General features: G+C 35.2%; 5 protein-coding genes and 1 long non-coding RNA gene across 7 annotated transcripts in view; 1 reads left to right on the top strand and 5 right to left on the bottom strand.

Annotated features, from left to right (window-relative positions):
* Nucleotides 1-1,464, bottom strand: part of LOC133321048 (protein diaphanous-like) — a 40,634-nt gene extending 39,170 nt beyond the window's left edge. For both annotated transcript variants that reach the window (XM_061530150.1, XM_061530151.1), the window contains exon 1: nucleotides 1,413-1,464. The gene's annotated coding sequence lies outside the window, so the exon portion shown is untranslated. The remainder of the gene's footprint in view (nucleotides 1-1,412) is intronic.
* Nucleotides 1,465-8,088: 6,624 nt separating this feature from the next.
* On the bottom strand, nucleotides 8,089-9,020 carry LOC133321047 (methionine aminopeptidase 1D, mitochondrial). The gene has a single exon (XM_061530149.1). It carries the CDS (start codon nucleotides 8,980-8,982, stop codon nucleotides 8,089-8,091), a length of 894 nt encoding a protein of 297 aa, XP_061386133.1. The 5' UTR covers nucleotides 8,983-9,020.
* Nucleotides 9,021-10,562: 1,542 nt separating this feature from the next.
* Nucleotides 10,563-11,312, bottom strand: LOC133321045 (uncharacterized). The gene has a single exon (XM_061530147.1). It carries the CDS (start codon nucleotides 11,310-11,312, stop codon nucleotides 10,563-10,565), a length of 750 nt encoding a protein of 249 aa, XP_061386131.1.
* Nucleotides 11,313-11,513: 201 nt separating this feature from the next.
* LOC133321050 (uncharacterized) lies at nucleotides 11,514-13,384 on the bottom strand. The gene is made up of 3 exons (XR_009753999.1): nucleotides 13,296-13,384; nucleotides 11,661-11,823; nucleotides 11,514-11,591 (listed from the first exon to the last, which is right to left on the bottom strand). It is a non-coding gene; the product is annotated as an uncharacterized LOC133321050 (long non-coding RNA).
* A 1,234-nt stretch (nucleotides 13,385-14,618) lies between these two features.
* Nucleotides 14,619-19,350, top strand: LOC133321044 (ATP-dependent DNA/RNA helicase DHX36-like). Its single transcript, XM_061530146.1, has 10 exons — nucleotides 14,619-15,403; nucleotides 15,644-15,806; nucleotides 15,875-16,692; nucleotides 16,757-16,933; nucleotides 16,992-17,384; nucleotides 17,514-17,627; nucleotides 17,687-17,806; nucleotides 17,863-18,018; nucleotides 18,074-18,202; nucleotides 19,253-19,350. The coding sequence occupies exons 1-10, from the start codon at nucleotides 14,619-14,621 to the stop codon at nucleotides 19,347-19,349; spliced, it is 2,952 nt and encodes a 983-aa protein (XP_061386130.1). The 3' UTR covers nucleotide 19,350.
* A 116-nt stretch (nucleotides 19,351-19,466) lies between these two features.
* Nucleotides 19,467-21,554, bottom strand: LOC133321046 (guanine nucleotide-binding protein-like 1). The gene is made up of 6 exons (XM_061530148.1): nucleotides 21,476-21,554; nucleotides 21,072-21,403; nucleotides 20,861-21,007; nucleotides 20,607-20,796; nucleotides 19,681-20,556; nucleotides 19,467-19,610 (listed from the first exon to the last, which is right to left on the bottom strand). Exons 1-6 carry the CDS (start codon nucleotides 21,552-21,554, stop codon nucleotides 19,471-19,473), a joined length of 1,764 nt encoding a protein of 587 aa, XP_061386132.1. The 3' UTR covers nucleotides 19,467-19,470.
* Nucleotides 21,555-21,768: the final 214 nt, after the last annotated feature.

Below are 21,768 nucleotides of genomic sequence, written 5' to 3'. Positions count from 1 at the left end.
GCTGTTGTTGTTTGTGTTATGGCCTTTTAACGCTTGCTTGCTTTTTTTTTGGTTGATCTTGTCAATAAATTTTATTTTGTTGTTGTTGTTATTGCTGTTCTAAAAATTCAGGGTTTACGTCATAGACACAAAAATATCAAGAATCAAACATTGAATATTGCACACAAAAACCGGTCGATTGGTCGGTTGAATGCATGATCAGTCACCGCGTTTGTTAGTAGAGGGTACTCTGCGGCAATATTGAACCCAAAAAAGGCAGAAAAAATCTTATGGGGGACTGATTGCTATTTGCAAAAGGCTAACAACGGCAGAGGGGGATGATGTCGGAGGAAAAAACCTTTTTGGCCTAGGTTTCAATAACAAATTGGAGATATGTTAAAAACATTTGTTTCCTTTGGGTTTTTCAAATTTATTTGACTTTTGATTTTGTTTGCATAATACTCAGTATTTTTTTTTTTCTTTGCGCGCGCTCTCTTTCTCTCTCCCTGGTCTTTCCTTATTCTCATCTCACTCTTCTATGAAATCGATGATTCTTATGGATGTTTTCTTTTTATGAATTTATGACACAAGTAACAATAAATAAGCTTGTCTTGGAATTCTTCTTCAACCACAATAAGAAGAAGGAGAAAAAGACAAAACACAACAAAAACAATGACAACGTCAAAACGAATCGGATCTGTGTTGCTGGCTCTCTCTCCTCCTCTCAAGAAATCATAGTGGTAGATCTTATAATGATGTTGATGATTATTATTTGTTGTGGCTTTATGCCTGGTATTTTGCTGTCAAAGAGCTTACCCAAGGTATTTCAGAAAAAAAAACTACACCAAATAAAAAGAAAAATTATTGGAAAGAAAAAGTCATAAGTGATGACTGTCGACTGTTGTTTGGTTACTCTCCACACACAAACTCAGCAGCATGCACACTCAAGGCTCGACGGCCAGTCAGCCATCAACAAACACCAACACTCGTTGTATTTGGTTTGGCATAGGCAGGCAGCCTGTTTTTTTTCTTCTTCTGCTTTTTTGTTTGAACAAAAACAAACAAAATTAAACTGAACTTGGTTCTTAAACACCAAACTTCCACATTTTTCTAAAATTATAAATTACGCTGTTTCAGCACAACACTCAATATCTTTTCGGTTTCTTATCGGCAAATTCACATTTATCACCAAATCACAATTTTATGTTTGTATTTTGTTTCATTATTGCAAATTCTTTTGGCTTTTTTTCCTTGCTTCTTCCACACACTCGCACACCACACACACTTTGCTTGCCAGCTTACTTTTGTGTATAATTGCTATGTTATTTTGTTTAAAACATATAACACCACTTGTTGATTTTTGTAAATTTTTTTATTAATTATGAATATGCAATTTCAGAATTGCTTTTGTAATAATCACATTTTTGCCATACCTCGTTTACATTCGTTTTTATTTAATTGTTATAACTTTATTCTTGTTACGTCGTCGTCGTTGTTTGCGTTAACAATATTAATTTAGTATTCTTTCTGCGACAACAAAAACTCGTCCGTCGTGTTTCTTGCGTGTTTGAGTATTATCTGTTATTTGGTTCAAATGTCAACAGTGGCGCATTCACAATTATGCAGTCGGTGATCAATTTCACCACGATCATTCACAATGGTCGATAGTTGTTTACCACAACGTACTCAGCAATTAGTTTCTAACGTAACGTAACTACGAATAGTGACTACTACATTTTGTAGACAATGGCGAACGAATTTGACATTAGGTGTGTTTTATAAAACAATTATAGGCGTGTTCGTTTAATTTTCCATAAAAATTCTTATTAAGATTTGCAATCGACTCTTTCCATTTGCTTCAAATGAAATTTATACGTTTTCAGAACGATTATTGTTTGTGGAAGAGGCGCCTAAAAGAGTGGACCGATGTATATCATATTTGGACTTAATCTACATTATTACGATTTGCAAAATTTGTATCAATTCGGATTCTCAATCAGCTCTAAATATGAGTCTTATTTCCGAAATGTTTATCCTAACTAGAAAAAGTGTATCGATAGATCTTTAAAGCCGCATCAGGCAAATCTCCGCACGCATGCTCTCTTTGAACGGTTCTCTGTCTGTCCCTGCTTTAAAGTAGTAGGATTTAACATTGGCTTGGTAAAATGTTATGGTTTACAAAGTTTAATCGATACTCCATTCTCTTCATATAATCAAATGTTTATAATGAATTTATTGCAGTCGTTTCATTCGGAGACCAGTGGTCCATTGTATTCAGACTGAAAAGAAAATAATCATCCGCGCATAGGCAGCAGAATTTCACTTGATTGATTTCCTACTTGGAATGGAGAGATCTAATTATGTTATGTATCCAACAACTAGTTTCATCCTTTTCATACTGAGAGAAATCAGTGATTTAAATAATTAAAGGCTGTTTCACAATAGATATGTCACTGGTCGCGAGTCATTGATTACCAGAATTTCGGCTTGAAAAGATTCATTTAAGGGGACCCCCCCATTCTCGGGGTCAAAATTTTTGTTGAAATAATTCGAATCTACACTGATTAAAGAATGTCTCTACAAAATTTCAAGTGAAAATCTCAAGAACTGTTGAAGATATATCCGATTTAGTGTGTCAGCATCAAGTGACGGCTAAAGGGTTTCTCAAACTTTAAACGCGTTTTTCTCTAAACATTTTCTTGCGAATGGCGGGCACGATAACTCAAAAACTAATAATCCAATCGGTTCCAAATTTTGCATCGTTTCTCTGGGAGTGTATAGCTCTCGTATGAACTAGGATAAAGCCAATTGAAAATATTTTTTCAAAGGTCCACCATTTTGTTAATTTTAGAGCGAAGTCAATAATCCTAGTTCATACGAGAGCCAGACATGTACTCTTTCTAACACCGTTGGAATTTTCGGATTCCGATGTTCCAGTGAGGAGTTATCATGCCCGCCATCAAAAATAAGGACTTTTCTTTAATTACAAAAAACAACAACAAAACAATAACAAAAATTTTTTGTAAATTATTTTTCTTCTTTTTTAAATCTTCAATTATATATGTGCAAAGTTACAAACCTTAACAAGCATTGGTATTGATTTACCAGCCCATTGAAAATCTTAAAAAATTCAAATCGAGAATGGGGGGGGGGGGTTCCCTTAACTTATAAGAGTTCTATAAAGAATATTTTTGTCGGAAAACCCCGCACTTGGGCCGTTTACCTAACAGACCGTCTAGAGGTTAAAGTCCACTCACATCGGACTCCCAGCTTGGAATGTTGTCTGAGAGCATGTTGTCAAGCATTGGTTACCATCACGATTTGAATGATAACCGACATATTTGGGCATACATTATACAAAGCATATCATCAACGTACTTAGTTATTGTCTCGGTTTCGTCGACATATTTCCCAGAAGTGGCCAATTACTCCTATAGTAATTATCAGAAATAATAGGTGACGCTGGTGATCCTATTGGACGTTATTTTCAAATATGAAGTATCTATAATCAACATCGTCAGAGAGAATTAACGACTGACCTTTCCTTCGGAATGAGATTTGTCATTTACTGCAACCTGACATTCGTCAGGGTATATTAAAAGAGCCAGATTACAGAGATTTTTATTTAGAGAAAACTTTCGAATTTTTTATTGACCCTTTTTGTTCCTTTTACGCCAGCCATATTTTTCTTTATTTAAAACATCGATATATTTACCTACTACATCAGTATAGTTTCACTTGTTGTCTCTTCTGGAGATTGGTGTCATTTCTATTTGAGGTGGCTTCACAACAAAATTTTAAATCGGTCGAGATTTCCAACTCCGCATTGTTGAAGGTTTTTGCTTGATTTCTTTATAAAGTCGTCAATACGTGCGTAACCGTTGACCTCTTTGAAGTGGGATAAACTTCCTCTCTCGGTCGGATTCTTTCCTCCAACTTCTTAAATATCGATTATCGAATATCTTAAATATCAAATGGTGTCCCACTGTGTCCCTTTCAGTATTGTTGTTGTTGCTTCTAATAGAGGAAGGCGTTATTCCCATTGACGGTGAAGTTACCAAATACATATATCATATTAGGTTTCTTTGAAATCGAAGCCATTGAACAGAACGCAGGCTTTCTACTACACAAAATCTCAGGTTCCGACTGATGTGATCTAAATTAAGTCATTTTTGATGTCTCAGTGTAACTTCCTTCACACTTCCTTCCGTTGAATACTTCGGAGACAAATGCTGGCTGTATGGGACTGATACCTCTTCTATATATTTTTTTGTGCATGGCTTCTCTTGTTTTGGCACTTTATGGTGTTGTTGTTGTAGCCTCTGTCTACATGTTTGTTGTATTTTAATTATTCTGGTTCTGACTCCTCTGTTTCCAGGTTCAGGAAGGTTGCAATCTATAACGGCTGCGTCCAAAGAGATTCCGGAGATAGTTAAGTGGGTTTAGCAGGACAGTTAAAGTGATGCAGCGTATCGTGAGGTCCAAGTCCACATGCAGGGCATGTGTTTGGTACCGCGCTGTCAATTCGGGCCCAATACGGATTGAGGCGGCTACACTATCCTGATCTTAATTTGTAATTGGTTATCAGTTCCGGCCGATAATGATGTGAAATGATTCATCCCGCTTCCATCAGCAGAAGCCGATACAGCTTTTCGGTCCGTTGCACAAAAGTGTATCGTAACGTTAAGTAAAAAATAAATAAATGTATATGGGCAATATTGCCAATTTTTTAATATTCCATTTTCAAAAAATCAGCTTTTTTGTTTTTGTGGCACATCAATGATTTTTGGTACACATATAGAGAAAAATGTTCTGACTCCGAAACCGTTCGCGATCAAATTTTTGGTTGATGGGCGCAAAAGTTATCGAGGTTTTAATTTTGGGCATAAGAAAAAAATCTTAAAATTACGCCGTTTATTATATTGACGAAAAACGTTGATATATATCTTCCTCCGTAAAATAAGAATATGAATATATTATAATAATCACGATAAAGTTGCACATATTCGCGAAATATGAGAAAAATAAAAAAATATAGCAGATTACATCAACATTTTCATTATATTAATTACATACACACACCTAAAAATTAATTTAAAAATATCTACATAATCTAAACACCATGATGAATCAAATGATGTCAAAATCACACAAGTCCGTGTAGCGGTTTCTAAATCACAGCGATAACAAAACAAGATATTGAGGAAAAATATTTGTTTTTGGTTCGAAAAAATAATGTCATCATATTTATTTTTTTAATTTTATGCAAGAAATTTCAGAAAAAAATGTATATGGGCAATATTGCCAATTTTTTAATATTCCATTTTCAAAAAATCAGCTTTTTTGTTTTTGTGGCACATCAATGATTTTTGGTACACATATAGAGAAAAATGTTCTGACTCCGAAACCGTTCGCGATCAAATTTTTGGTTGATGCGCGCAAAAGTTATCGAGGTTTTAATTTTGGGCATAAGAAAAAAATCTTAAAATTACGCCGTTTATTATATTGACGAAAAACGTTGATATATATCTTCCTCCGTAAAATAAGAATATGAATATATTATAATAATCACGATAAATTGCGTGTAAATCGCGTAATTCTCAAAATCATTTGATGCGCATGCGGTTTCCAGGAAGTACTGAAGTTTATCTTCCAATCCTTGTATATTTTGCGAAATTTCATTTGACGGCTAAGATGTGCCGCACGTTACATTGAAGTACCCAAAAAATCGTAAAACGCGAATAATGTGGTCCATTAAGAACCATGGATGTGCCAGCAAAATCTATTTTTGAGATAAATTGGGTACATCTCTCTTTTGGCTGAAGTTTTTAATGTTCTCTTTTCGAAAAAGATCAAAATCCGTATGAGGTAATTTATTGAGCGGAAATGATCCACAGAAAACGCAAATAAATCCGCGATATTTTCAAAAACATTTTTTTTTGCCAAATTTCGTGTTTTTGGAAGGCCAGTTCCCGCCGTTCTAGTAGATGGATTTTCACGAAGAAGATTTTATATCATCCGAAACGTAAATAACCTTATTGATCGCGGGTACCCATATCATTCAGTTGACAGATCTAAAAATTTGGCCCGAAAAAATAATTAAAGGCTGGTCGCACTGAAAATAGGTTTTTTAGAAATTTGATCGCACAAAATTCTCACCTTCGGATGAGTATTACTCTGATGCTGTGCATACTACATACACAAAATACATATCAAATTATAATCGATTTTTATAAATTCCTGTTTGCGTATTAAAGCTAGAAGTAAAATTAAAAAAAAAAACACCCAAAATCGAGCTTCAAAATTTCAGCATCATTTAAAGGTAGATGCAGTGAAAATTTTGAAAAATGATACATAAGGGGCGTAGTCCCCATTTTGTTGGCTTCTAGTTTTATTTTGACACGAAGACCGTGCAATGAGTGGATTAGTCACAAATCGATGGAGAACATAAAAAAACTGATTCGCCTCAACCTGTTTTTACACATTTTTTTACATTAAAGTAGACACAGCTTCCACCAAAATAAAGTTTGGAGGTCAATATCATGAACAGTTTGCAACGAGAGATCAATTAACCCAAAACTATTCACTTTTTATACCCTTCACCACACTGTGGTACAGGGTATTATGTCTTTGTGCATATGTTTGTAACAGGCAAAAATAATCGAGATAGACCCATGGTTCCTTTTGAGAATATGCATAGAATCACTTTCTGAGTCGATTTATGCATGTCCGTCTGTCCGTCCGTCCATGTATTTTTGTCACATTTATGATCCGATTTGGATGAAATTTGGCACAGGTCACTTAATTGGCCCAAGGACGAAACCTATTGAAATTGGAGAAAATCGGTCCACGTTTAGGCATAGCTCCCATATAAGGGTACCCCAAAATTTTCGGTATTTTGAGGTTCTTGAGCGCGTTTTTTAACTGAATTCGCTGAAATTTGGTACTTTGAGTTCTTATTGGGTAGCAAATCTCTCTACCAAAAATTATAAACAAAGGTCAATTTTTTCGGATAGCCCCCATATAAGGGTACCCCCAAATTTTTTAACTGAATTCGCTGAAATTTGGTACATTGAGTTCTTATTGGGTAGCAAATATCCCTACCAAAAATAATAAATAAAGGTCCATTTTTTCGGATAGCCCCCATATAAGATTACCCCCAATTTTCGGTATTTTGGGGGTTTTGATAGCATTTTTCGACCGAATTTGCTGAAATTTGGTACTTTGTGTTCTCATTGGGTAGCAAATCTCCTTACCAAAAATTAAAAGTAAATGTCAATTTTTTCGGATAGCCCCCATATAAGGGTACCCCACATTTTCGGTATTTTCGGGTTCTTGGGCTTGTTTTATAACTGAATTCTCTGAAATTTTGTACATTGGGTTCTTATTGGGTACCAAATTACACCACTAAAAATTATAAATATAGGTCTAGTTTTTCTGGTAGTCCCCATATAACGGTACCCCAAATTTTTGGTATTTTGGGGGTTCTGATCGTATTTTTCAACCAAATTGACTTAATTTAGTACGTCGAGTTCTTATTAGGTAGCACATCTCTACACTATAAATAGTGGTCAATTTTTTCTGGTAGCCCCCAGGTTTTGAGGTTCTTGAACCAATTTTTTTTCTGGCACAGCAGTAGGAAACGAGACTGACACATACGACTTCTGTTAGGATTCATTTCTTGAATATACTCAAAGTGGTGAAGGGTATCATATAGTCGGCCCCGTCCGACTTTACTACTTTCCTTACTGGTTTCATATACTTAAGTAGTTCCCGAGTTATAAAGGGGTGAACCTCCGCTTCAGCTATGTTAAAAAATTGGCAATATTGCCCATATGTGCTTCAAATCCAAATACCAACATCCTTAAAAGTAAAGTCGTTATTACTTCGCCAAAGTTCATAAACTAAAAAATGAGTTTAACGTATGAATATACATAGGAACTATATTTTAACAGTAATAGACAAACTATGGTTCGATCAAGGGAACTTCATGATCTACAATCAACGTTTACTACGTGTTTGACACTCACCTCTTCAAAACCAATACAATTTACAAAATTCTGTCTCACATCGCATTTTTATTATTCTGTTAACACATCATTTCTAATACTAATCAGCTTTTGTTAAAACTTCACAGCCATCGTCAGTCACTAAAATTGTATGTTCAAATTGTGCACTTCTTGCACCATCAACACTCATGGCCGTCCAGCCATCTTCCTGTATTTCAATATCGGGACCACCCAATGTCAAAATAGGTTCAATTGTAAAGGTCATGCCGGATTTCATTACACCCGGAACATTATTCTTAAAATGAAGTATTTCAGGTGGTCCATGAAAATAACTACCAATACCATGGCCGATAAATGCCGGTATTGTATTGAGTCCAGTTTGTTTGCAAAATCGGGCTATAAAACTACCGATAGCTTTAAATTCCACCTCTGGTCGGCACAATTGAATGCATCCATTTAAACACTCCTCAGTTTTCTCCACCAAATAACGTCCTCGTTCATCGACATCTCCGACCATAAATGTTTTCGAACAATCACCATGATAACCATTAAGGAAGACGGTAATATCCACATTTATAATATCACCATCTTGGAGGGGGCGATCGTCCGGTATGCCATGACAGGCCACATTATTTACCGAAGTGCAGGTGGATTTTGGAAAACCAGCATAACGTAACGGCGACGGGTATGCATTGGCCGAGATAATACGATTGTGAACAAAGTTGTCAATTTCATCGGTAGTGACACCAACTCGGATAATGTCAGTACACGATTTTAAAACTTGGGCCGCCAATTTACAACTATTCCGCATACATTCAATTTGTTGTTCGTTCTTAATTTCTGGTTCGCCCAATGTAAAGCCGGGCGGCATTGGTTTATAATAGTAGTCGGGTTTCGGGATGTGATCCGGTACATTTCTCTCCTCGGAGACATTTCCAATTTCCACTGCATTGCATGTGCCAAAGTTGGGTTTGTTTTTACTGAACCTTTGCATAAAATTCCTAACGGAATACTGGATAACTTTATTTCTCATATTTTTAATTCAAAACAAATTAATTCTTCCAAACTGAAATCGGCAAGCAAAATCTTACGTGAATATTATTCACAATGGTTGTTTTGTTCCCAAATGGGATAATAGGGTTTTATAGTTCGATAAACGGCTTCTACAAGTCAAACATTAATTGGTCGTTCACAATGGCTGAAAGGAAGTTCCATGGGCCCCAAGGCCTATTATAATATAAATCTTACATGGACCAAATATATAGAAAACAAAAACTACCGAAATTGCTTTATTTAATTCGCCGATATGTATATCCACACTTGTAGAAAATTGGCTGAATATGACCCCTTTAGGCATTGACCAAAAATCGCACCACGCGATATTTTAAATTAATATCCAACCTTTTGGTGTGCTGGTACCGTATTTTATCATAGCGTTCGCGATGGTACATAACGTTTCGTTTCATTTGGTACAGCTGTCGTTGAGTTGACAATCCCTGGCCGAGTAGAACTCGGGTCGTTCCGGAGCGTAGATCCTATTGTCGTCGGAACGAAATCTCGATATAGTTGTTGTTGTAGCAGCCCTATTGCGTTTACACAATGGCCTGAGGTAACAGACGTTGGCCGAGTAAGACTCGGATCGTTTTGGATCGTAGACCCCTCTGTCGTGGAAAGGTTTCGTCCAATGAAACCACTATTTCGATCGAGGATCATTGTACGAAACATCAATCAATTTGGAGTCGACTGACAAATGTGCGCCTGTTTGAAGATCGGTCCACACCTTCGAGTACATCCTTCAAAAATCGTATATTTTAAATTTAAAATGAAGCGAACGGAACACACGATTTCAAACATTACACAACGTTGACTTTGTTGAAAGCTTCATTAATTTATCTTCATGTGAAAAACTCCATTAATTCATCTCAATGAGGCCAACCACTTCATTCAAAACGGTGTCTGCTGATCATGCTGATATTTTCTGGATCTAGAGATGATTGAAAAGATTATTGTAACCTCCAGTAATATTTGCACTGTTTTCAAAAGTTATGAATATCGTTCTACAATCTTTCAATTATTTATGACACGGTATCCCAGCCTTGGGGATAAAATCCATGTTTTCAAGATAGATGCAAATCGAAAAATATAACGCATTGTTAATGAAATGGAAGATCAGTTAAGCCACTTTATAAGCAGGATTCTCAAACTTATTTAAGTTTCGCTCAGTACAAATTTTCCTTTGCTATATAGTTTTACTTTTAAGTACAGATTATTTATTACCTCCGACATTGATACACAATAATCACAAAAAAACTGTTTTAATAAATGAAAAAATTCAATATATTTATTTACATATGTATATAGTATACATATAAAAAAGTAATATGAACATAAAAACCAAACTAAAATGTAATTCTTTGTGTATATGAAATACTGTATAAAATATTAAAACAAATTTGAAGGCCCGCTTCACTTCAGTTCAATTCATTCATTTTGGGCATTTTCATTAAATGGAAGCTTTTTTGAGATCATTTGCTATTGTTAGCAAATAAAATTATGATTAGTTTATGCGTTGTTTTATAGTTTATTTGCTACAATAATTCTAATAAAATTCAAACCATATTTGATGCGACCTTGACATTCTTGTAAAACTTTCGAGGAATTGACATCAATAAACATACGATAATCAGTACCAAAGCTTTTTTTGGATGGTTTGCAACTAAGTATTTTCCAATTTGTTGTGTCAATACCTTGGTTTTGTTTTTCAATTAAGGTGAGAATGGCATCAGTTGGTGGTACCGGTGGTGGAATCCACATTTTAGCAAATATACGTGGTGGCAAATTGGAATAGGGTATGATCTCTATTTGATTATATTGTCCAAATTGGCAAACTTTAGAAATGTTAGCTTTTAAGAATTCCAGTGATTGGCTATTGCCACATTTAATTATTTTTATACCTCTTGACCAATTTGCACCTTCAAATGATATACCTTTTTCAGACCACTTATTGGAAATCATTTCTTTAATGAGCATTTCCTCGAGGTTGAACCATTTTTCATTGCTAATTCTTCCATGGGGATTTGATTTATCGATAATAGCAACTTGTAACTCCGAGTTGTTACAAATACTACTGAGCCTTCTCTGTTTAATGGTGGCAGCACATTTTATGTTCGAGCCGTGACCATTATCTGACATTAGTTCATCGCGAGCATTCGGATGCATCTTTTCAAACAGCTTCACCCTCTTTCTATGTTTATTTATTAGCCTCTGTTCCCTTTTCGATAATTGACTAATATCCATGCCATCATATTTACTTAGAATTGCCATGGATTTCCGATAATTATTCTTTTGAACGCGCACAACATTTGTTACAATTGACGATGCGTTATCCGAAATTGTTATAACATCATTGTTATCATCATCACCATTCTGTTGTAGAACATCGTATATTGTCGTTAAACTTGATGCTCTAGATAACGGCGATGGTTGTGACGTAATTGCATGTATAAAAAATGCATGATACTCTTTGAAATAATCACAAAATGTATCTTCTGCTGCAGTATTACTCATTAATATTATTTTTAAATCCGAACGGTAGGGTAAAATCTATGAAGTATATTACAATAAACAAGTAAAAATTAATTAATTTGAATATTTTGTTTTTGAATTACATACAATTCTCAAATTATCCATTAATTGATTATATTCCGGATTTTGTTCGTGTATATCGTCCAATATAACACAACTGAAATTTTTTAGTAATGGATCGTTTTTAAATCTACCAATTAATATTTGTGCAGTACAATATAAAATGTAACCTGTTTCACGAGGCATGTTGCTGAAAATAACATAGTCAAGCGGTAGTTAGTAATTTATTTGGGTATTTAAATGTTAAATTATATATTATATTCTTATGATTGATCATTATAAAAATACAGTTTAATAGGACAATTTTTGAAAGTTTTTACAGAAAATAGCTTTCACGATAGAAAGAATGATTATCACACTCATATGATCCTAAAATATATAATAAATTGAAGAATTTGATATCCATAAGGTTGGATGTTCCATAGCATGTCAGTTTCAGAGTACCTAGTTCTATGTTTGCCACTATAAAAGTTTGTGGTCGGCAGTACAAGAATCATGTGGTTTGATTACCTATTTTTTATGCTAAGATATCACATGCCATTCTACACTTAATTTGGTACGCTATGCTAAATTTTTTCTCAATTGGTCAAACTTTTGGTATTTTGGTGCACGATTTACATAAAATCGGGCGTAAAATATATATAAGAGCTATATATAAATCTGACCCGATTACAAAGAAAGTTCACATTCGTCAATCTGTTCTTAATTTAGCAATCTGTGTAAAATTTTGTCTCAATCGGACAAAACTTGGGACTATGTTGCACCATTTACATAAAATCGGATGAAACTATATATGCAGCTATATCTAAATCTGAACCGATTAAAAAAAAAATCGCATATATAAGTGTGGATTTAATTCAGTGCGCTGTGCAAAATTTTGTCTCAATCGGACAGATAATGTGAGTTTGGTGCATCATTCACATAAAATCCGACGAAACTATTTATGGGAGCTATATCTAAATCTGAACCGATTTTCACGAAACTTAACATATGTCATTGTAAGCATAACTCAGTACGCTATGCCAAATTTCGTACAAATCGAAAGATATATAAGGACACCATTTACATAAAATCGGATTAAAATATATATGGGAGTTACATATAAATTTTCATTCGTCCTTTGGCCAAACAAAAATTCGAAATTTGGCCAAATTTCATCCAATACGGATAAAAGGGATAAATGATCGTAGATTTGCTTTGCATATTATATTTCAATTCTATAATTCTTGTTAGATTCCTGGATATAATATCAGGAGGAATGAACTTGTCCGACGAGGTTCTCAGTCGACCAATCGATTAAATTGTTATTTCAACATTAAACTACAACATGTTAATTTGGATATACATCACTCAAAAGCATCTGTTGGGGGATCTCACGTCGTAAACTCAAGAGAGAGGAATATTTAAATAGGAATCAGATCAGATGTCTTTTAGTGGAATGTTGTGGAGTTGACTAAAATAATCGTACATAGTCAGATTAATCCGATGTTGATCACATCAATTTGCTTCAATGCTTACATTTTTTATATTCTTTTACTAAATTATTCATACGAAATTGATGAATCCACCTGATATCCAAATTTCAGAACCAATTCATTTCTACCCGCTACTATTGCTAAAAACACACACCCCTATCCAATCAATCATTGTTTAAACACTTACATTTCCCCAGCAACTTGTAGACCAATTGAATTTCCCAACGATTCTAAACGTTCGTATGCAACATGTTCGGCCGCCGCAACAGCGTTGGGTTTTCTTGTTTGGACACACGCAATACGACATTCAGTTCCACAATTATTGAATATATAATCGTCCAATACCATTTGTGGTATTTGAGTAGTTTTGCCACATAATTGCCCGCCAACCAATAAGACCACTTGATGGTGTCGTATGGCTTGCAAAATTTCACGACATCGCTGAATAGCCGGCAGCTGACGACGTAATGCGAATATTTCTTGAAATTCATCACATTTATTCTTTTCCAAAAGTTCCGATTTCAATAACCAATTATTTAAATAGTTTCCATCCATCACCTCCAGAGATGAAGAACAAACACTTGTGGCGCGACTACGATTGTTGTTGTTATTATTGAAATATCTGGGAAATGGATTTGAAAAGGAACAAGAGGGCGGTGACATTTGATCCTGGTATGAATTATGATCCATTATTTTCGAGTTTGAAGCTCCAATGTGTAATGAAATCGATGGGATCGTTTTGAGTTTTGGATTGACAAATGAATTGTTTTTTATTCTTCCTCCACAGCTCCGCAGCTATTTTGCAAAATTTTGTTTTGGCAGTTGTTCGTAAATCTTAACAGGGTTGGAAAATATTGTAACAGAGATATGAGAACAAAACGTACGAAAAAGTACTTTTGAAGTGAAGCCTTCCATTCAAATCATAGGCCTTGTATTGAGTATTCTGAAGTTCCGTTCTGGTATCGAAAAGAATACAAATTTGGCAAATTTTTATTCGAGGATTGTCCCTGTATTGCCTACAAAGCTAGTAAAACGTCCAACCAAATTTATGAGAAGACAAACCAACACAAAATCTCCTTGTAAACTTTATACTCGAGAAATCGATCGAGTAAAAATGGTATATAGAAATGTTCCGTTCCAAAACTTTCTCTTTTATTTGGTACTCTGTGCGCGATTTTGAAATATTCGCCTTTTACTAGCTTCAACATGAAGAAAAAGAAGAAGAATGCATATCGTAGGATATCGTAAGATATTTTAATTATAAAATTCTGCAGTATATCTCATAGGTTCTTGGATGGTACCATGGGTTCTTGTAGAAAAAAAGTAAACTATAAGAATTCCAAATTCAGTGGGCGATTTTGTTCACAATTTTTCTCGAATCTATACACGTTGTCATATCCGTAAAGTAAAGTATACATGGCAACCCTACTTTTTGTTTTCTTTACTCAGCTGTTCGTAAATAATACAAATCTCCCCCATTCGCTCCCATACATTTATACCAGGACAGAAAATGAATCGCAACCGTGGTCACGGTCGTGGCCGTCGTGGAGGAGGTGGTGGTTATGGAGGCGGCTATAGTGGTCATGGCCATGGTGGAGACGTTGATGGTGCAAGCGGATATGGTGGTCATGGCCGCGGTGGTGGCGGTCGACCACCTGGTCTAAGTGGCCGCGAAATCGGCATGTATTATCGCAATTTAAGCATGCGGAAAAAAGATGAGGAACAACGTACCGGGGCCATACGTCTTAATCCCTCTGTGGACATACCACCAGGTGTTCTAAGTCAAGTTCATAAATGTTTGGAAGCATTTGAACAACAAAATCAAGATGAACAAGTTTGTCATCAATTCCAGGAACATTTTCACAATTTACTTCATGTTAGCTTTGAAGAATTCTTGGAAAAGGCTAAGGCAAATTTTGATTTAAAACCCGAATCTAATGTGGAACATAGTCAGCGCCTTAAATTGGAATTGGAAAGTAAAAATGACAATGAAGAATATCTAAAGAAATTAAAAATGCGCCAAAAACTTCCGGCCATGCAACAGTCGGAAAATATTTTAAAATCGATACGAGAAAATCAAGTAGTTTTGGTTGTGGGCAGTACGGGTTGTGGTAAAACAACACAAATACCTCAGCTGATATTGGACGAACTTATTGCGGCAAATAAAGGTAACACATGTCGCATTGTATGCACCCAACCGAGAAGGATATCAGCGATATCGGTGGCCGAACGTGTGGCATATGAACGTCATGAATCGTTGGGAAGTTCGGTAGGCTATCAAATTCGTTTGGAAAGGTGTGTATTTGGTTTTTACTGATTAAATGAAAACGGTGTTTCAAGACATTTTTAATAAGAAATGATCTGTGGTATCGAGTGGTAATTAGTATAATTATGCAGATCCGGGTTAAAGTTCCTCCTTATAAGAGAAAATTGTTCTTTTTCTCCTCAAGATGTTAACAATTTTTTATACAATTTGACCTTGATGTATTTTTGACCGTCTTTAATATAAATTAATTTTATTTTATCTCTTTTAAGTCGCATGCCACGTGAAAATGGTTCCATTTTATACTGCACCACTGGTATTTTGCTGCAGAAGATGCAAACAGATCCACTGATGAGTGATTTAACCACAATTATATTGGATGAAATACATGAACGTAGTGTTGAAACGGATCTACTAATGGGTCTTTTAAAAATTGTAATATTAAAAAAATCCCATATTACTCACCTCTCATTTTTTAAACTCCCCACTTGTTACCTTTTCAGATTTTACCATATCGTCCAGATCTGAAAGTGATTTTAATGAGTGCCACCGTATCGGAGCAAACCTTTTGTGAATATTTTAATAATTGTCATACGTTGTATATACATGGTACCCTATTCCCGGTAGATGTTCTATATTTAGAAGATATATTACAAGAAACAGGTTATACAAATTTTCAAAATGACTGCTTGGCATCGGGCAAACCCCAGAGGGGCCATAACCCGAGGCGAAAACATGAAAAACAAGTATCGGAAAAGAATTTTCAATACACCCATATGATTGATTCGTATGTCTCGACAATGAAGGATAAATACGATAGACAAGTTATTGACACATTACGACGTTATTCAGATTCTGAAGGATGTGCTAATTTAAATTTTCTAGAATATTTAATATTTTATATATGTGAAAATAAGCCGCCAGGGGCTATATTAGTTTTCCTACCAGGTTATGAACGCATTTCGAAATTAAATGATCAACTGCAGAGGCCATCGAATCCACGGCATCAACGTTTGGCTGAGACGATACAAATATATCCCTTGCATTCGATGATGCCAACGGTCAATCAAAGAAATGTTTTTGAACCCCCGGCACCGGGTATACGTAAGGTAATTTTATCCACAATTTTGGCTGAAACATCCGTGACCATTGAAGATGTGGTCTATGTTATAAATACAGGACGTACCAAAGTCAATGATTATGATATCGAACAAAATATCCAAACACTGCAAGAAGATTGGGTTAGTTTGGCTAATTCGAAACAACGTAAGGGTCGTGCTGGTCGTGTTCAACCGGGCGTGTGTTATAATTTATATACAAGGTAATGCGGAACCATCAATTATTTTAGATTTTAATAAATTTCGGATTTTCTATTTCTATTATAGAGTACGCGAGAAATCGATGAGTGAGATTCCATTGCCGGAGATTTTGCGAACCAAATTGGAATCGATAATATTGCATTTGAAGCTACTGCACATTAAGGAACCGTACGATTTTCTAAAGACATTGATAAATGTTCCCGACATTCGGGCAATTAACCATGGCTTAAGACTTTTGAAATGGTAAACGTTCTAAAACTTCTTTAAGTTTCCAGTAACATATTTTTGTATAATATTATAGTATAGATGCCCTAGACAATGAATCGAATTTAACACCCTTGGGTTTACATTTAGCCCGTTTACCTATTGATCCACAAATGGGTAAAATGATTTTAATGGCTGCCTTATTTCGTTGTTTGGATCCCATTACATCTGCCGCTGCTGGAATATCTTTCAAAAGTCCCTTTTATACACCATTGGGTTTGGAGAAAAAGGTGGATAATATAAAACGGGAATTGGCTGAAAATTCCAAAAGTGATCACCTATTGATTCACAATGTCATCAAAGGCTATCGTATTGCCTCACAGCAAGGACGAGATTCGAATTATTGCTATAATAACTTTTTAAGTAAATCGACCGTGACACAAATTGAAAATATGAAGAAACAATTTGCTGAACTTTTAAGAAATTCAAGGTAAGGTGAATTACATTAAATTTTAAATACCAATATTGAGCATTTTCTTGAAAGAAAGTGTAGTAAAATGGGGAGAGTTGTAATGGAAACCTTTGAACTTCTAATCTAAATTGTTATTCTTCCAAATAGCTTTTTGGAATCGGCCGACTGTTGTGCCCGAATTTCCAATACTAATTCGGAAAATATTCCCTTGCTTCGAGCAATTATTGCATCAGGTCTATATCCAAATTTGGCATTTTTAAGGTAAGGGGAATATTTAAAATTGTTATTGTAATAGTAATTATCTTTCCTCGCCGGCATAGAAAGGTGAAACGTGTTGGTCGCCATGTCCATGCCATACACAGTATGTCAACACCCGTGGATCGTAAAGTCAATTTTCATCCGTCATCGGTAAACAGTGGTGAAGGATCTTTTGATGCGAAGTAAGCCGAATTTTTTCTCTATTTTAAATACATTTCTAAAGTTCTTTCTTTTATAGTTACTTTGTTTATTTCCAAAAACAACGGACGTCAAAAGTATATCTGTTAGATGCCACAATGGTGTTTCCCATGGCTTTGCTGATATTTGGTGATGGTGTTAAACAGGGTGAATTGTCACCACGTGAACCTTATATAAGTGTGGCAGATATTTATTTGTGAGTAAAGATTTTTCTATATCAGATTTTGATTTTTCTCATGATTGTTTTATAGTTTCAAATGCGATCGCGAATCTTCTCATGTGATATTAAAGTTGCGACAACTCCTTGGTGTTTTGTTAAGGAAAAAGGCTATGCATCCCTCGCCCATAGAACCGAATAGCAGTGACGAACAGTTGATAAAGTAAGTAAAAGAAAAAAGTCGGCGTTATTTCTGCATGTTATTGTAATTACTGGATACTTTGTACAGATATATGTCTTTGAAGGGACGTCTATATATAGAAATCATTTAAGGGGACCCCCCCATTTTCGGGGTCAAAATTTTTGTTGATATAATTCGAATCTACACTGATTAAAGAATGTCTCTACAAAATTTCAAGTGAAAATCTCAAGAACTCTCGAAGATATAGCCGATTTATTGTGTCAGCATCAAGTGACGGCTGAAGGGCTTCTCAAACTTTAAACGCGTTTTTCTCTAAACATTTTTTTGCGAATGGCGGGCACGATAACTCCAAAACTAATAATCCAATCGGTTCCAAATTTTGCAACGTTTGCAACGTCAGTGAAGATCTTCTTTATTTTTAACTTGGTTTTTGGTAAAAATCGGCGATTTTCCAAAAATAATTTTTCAAAGGTTTACCATTTTGTTAATTTTAGAGCGAAGTCAATAATCCTAGTTCATACGAGAGCCAGACATGTACTCTTTCTAACACCGTTGTAATTTTCTGATTTCGATGTTCCAGTGAGGAGTTATCATGCCCGCCATCAAAAATAAGGACTTTTCTTTAATTACAAAAAAAAAAAAACAACAACAAAACAATAACAAAATTTTTTTGTAAATTATTTTTCTTCTCTTTAAAATCTTCAATTATATATGTGCAAAGTTACAAACCTTAACAAGCGTTGGTATTGATTTACCAGCCCATTGAAAATCTTGAAAAATTAAAATCGGTTCCCTTAAGTTTCCCCTTTTTATAGATCTCTGGAGTATTTATTTTTATAGATCTTTTGTAGGTATTTAATTAATAGATGTTCTTTGGAAAGAAACCCAATGGGAGACTCGTATAAAGGGCTTCTGCAGAATTATTTTGCATATATAAAATGTAGTGTTTATTATTATTTTTCAGATATATTGTTAATCAATAACAATTTTACATACATATTTGTTTTTTCCTTGTTAAATATTTTGACGTATAAAAATTCGCTTCGCTTTTGTTTCTTTTTCTTTTTGCAGAGCCATACACTTGCTACTTTCTTTGGATGATATGGTTGAATATGTAGATCAATATCCAACAGATGAAGAGGACGATTATGATAACGAAGATTACTAAAAGAAGCCAATGCTTCCTACTGTGAAAAAATGCAATCCACATGGACTACAGAAATACTGGGTATCATTGACCATTTTCTTAAAACAAATCCAAATCAATTTTTGTTTTACGTTCTTTTTCTCTAATCATCTTCGAGTAAGGCAAAAGCATTACGAGATGTAGAGGCCTGACCAGCAAGATAGGCATTTTCAGCAGCTTCATCATCTTCATCGGCATTTGTTTCATCATTGGATGAACTATTTTCATCGGTTTCGTATGCACCTGTAGTGAAATGAAATGTTTTTAAATTAAATAAAAATAATTAAGAGAAATTGTAAGAATATGGACTTACTTTCCGAATTAACCGAAGATGTATCCTCATTATCTTGTATATCTTCTTCTTTTTCATTTTCAGTTTTGGGTAGATTTTGATATTTCTTAACCTCTTCCACATCGGGATGTTGAAGCCACATTTCTTTTTGATCATTGAATTTGGGTGGATAGAATTGTAAGATCAATTGTAATTGGCCTGCAACACAGGACCTTAAAAGGTGATTAGCTGCACGATAGCGATCCGGTCTTGCCGATTTGGCTACTATGAAACCACGTTTAAATGCCCATGCATCAGAAATGGCCACCGGTGACCATTCATCATAATCTTCGGGTAAATGAATTTTTAATATTTTCGGTAAATCCAAATGTTCAGCCATTAACTGGATGGAACGATAGGGTACTTGCAGCTGGGATATGGGAAAACTGCCCAGCAAGACTTGTAAATATTTCGATGTTGATGAGGGGAATACCAAACCAGGACAATCACAAAGACGTACCAAATTCGTGAGGAATATTGTTTGGAAATGTTTTGTATGACCCGGGGTACGGCTAACACTGACCACTTTACGACCCTTGAGGGCATTAATTAGGGAAGATTTCCCAACATTAGGAAAACCAATGCAGCCTAATGTCAATATGCCTTTATAGTATTTTTCACGTTTTTCACCATCACTCTCATGGGGCATTGTACTTTCGGCTTCGTCGGAAGTCTTTTCTACTATCGTGTCGCTTTCGGTTTCCAGAAATGCATTATCTGTTTCCATATCTTCCAGAATTTTTTGTTCCCAACCGGTAAGGTCTACCTCAGATTGAACAATTTTTTGGCATTCCTTAAAGATGTTGTAGACACCTTCAATGCCACGTTTATAATTTAAACGGCGGCTTTGTTGGGTTCCTTAAAAGAAAATAGCCTCAATATTGTGAATATTGGATAGAATCGTTTACCTTTCTTTGATTGCTGAGGATTTGAGGCAAATATAACAACTGGCAAACCGGGATATGTCTCCTTGAAATAGGAACGCCATGCCACCACAACTTCAGGCGCCACCAGATCAACTTTGTTTAAAACCAAAATGGCATGTTTACCAATCTTATTTACAATGTAATCATACAAGGATGGTGGAAACATTAAGGTCTGCAAATGTAAACTTTAATAAATATATCCGGTTTGACAAAAATTCTCAATGCTTTCTACTTACCGAATAACGAACATCAACAATAATCAGTAATATATCTGATAGTTCCAATACCCGCCACAATTGGCGCCATGTTTCCAAATTCAGTTCAAACAAGGACAATTCCTTGTTCTCCTCCTTTTGTCTTTTCTGCAAATGCTCAACATATTCCTAAAAACCCCGAAATTTATGAATTCCCAAACAACAATTGTTTTCCCTTTTCATTTTTACCCACCCTAAAATATTTATTTTCATTGCGATCCAATGTGGCCTTATCCATATCATAATTCCATTCGGGTCTTATTGGAAAATCATAACCATCATAAAAACTAGCATCGATTTCCCGCTGCTTTGGTGTGGCAGGAGCATAGGGTTTCAGTCCCTCCAACTTCAAACGTTCCATTTCTTTTTTCGATTCCTGGTAGAAACACAAATTGTAACGATTGGCGTTGCGATTACCCCCACCACCGGATCCTTGGGAACGCATCATTAATTTGCGTACGGTTAATTCATTGTCCTCCGTAGTTTCACCATCATCGCTGCGTGTACGCAAATATTTTTGCGAGCCTATAAAATACAACAACAATAATATCTACTTAGAATAAATTGATTTGGGGCGGCATTCCAATGGCCACTTACCTTTCAATTGCCGCTTTTGTAGCAATTGATCCTTCTTCTTTTTGCCACTGTAGGGAACTTTTCGGCGAGCTTGAGGCATTTTTCAACAGGATATGTTTTCTTAACAATTATTATAACTAGAAAAGGAAAAATTCTATTATTATTTTTTTCTTGAAAAAGAAGAAAATTCTTCTGGAAGAAACCAATATTACCTCCTTCTTATTTACCGAAAGAATTTGGAATGAAGAAATCGACAAAGCCGTTGTCTATGACGAATGAAGGAGAAGATAAACCACCGTCAATGTGCCGTGTTA

Source organism: Musca vetustissima, unplaced genomic scaffold (genome assembly GCF_032173495.1).
Source record: "Musca vetustissima isolate MV318-11 ecotype Yass unplaced genomic scaffold, APGP_CSIRO_Mvet_v1 utg109025, whole genome shotgun sequence".
Classification (NCBI taxonomy): Eukaryota; Metazoa; Arthropoda; class Insecta; order Diptera; family Muscidae; genus Musca; species Musca vetustissima.
The sequence above is the reverse complement of the archived record's forward strand: the minus strand, read 5'-3'. Positions and strand labels throughout refer to the sequence as shown.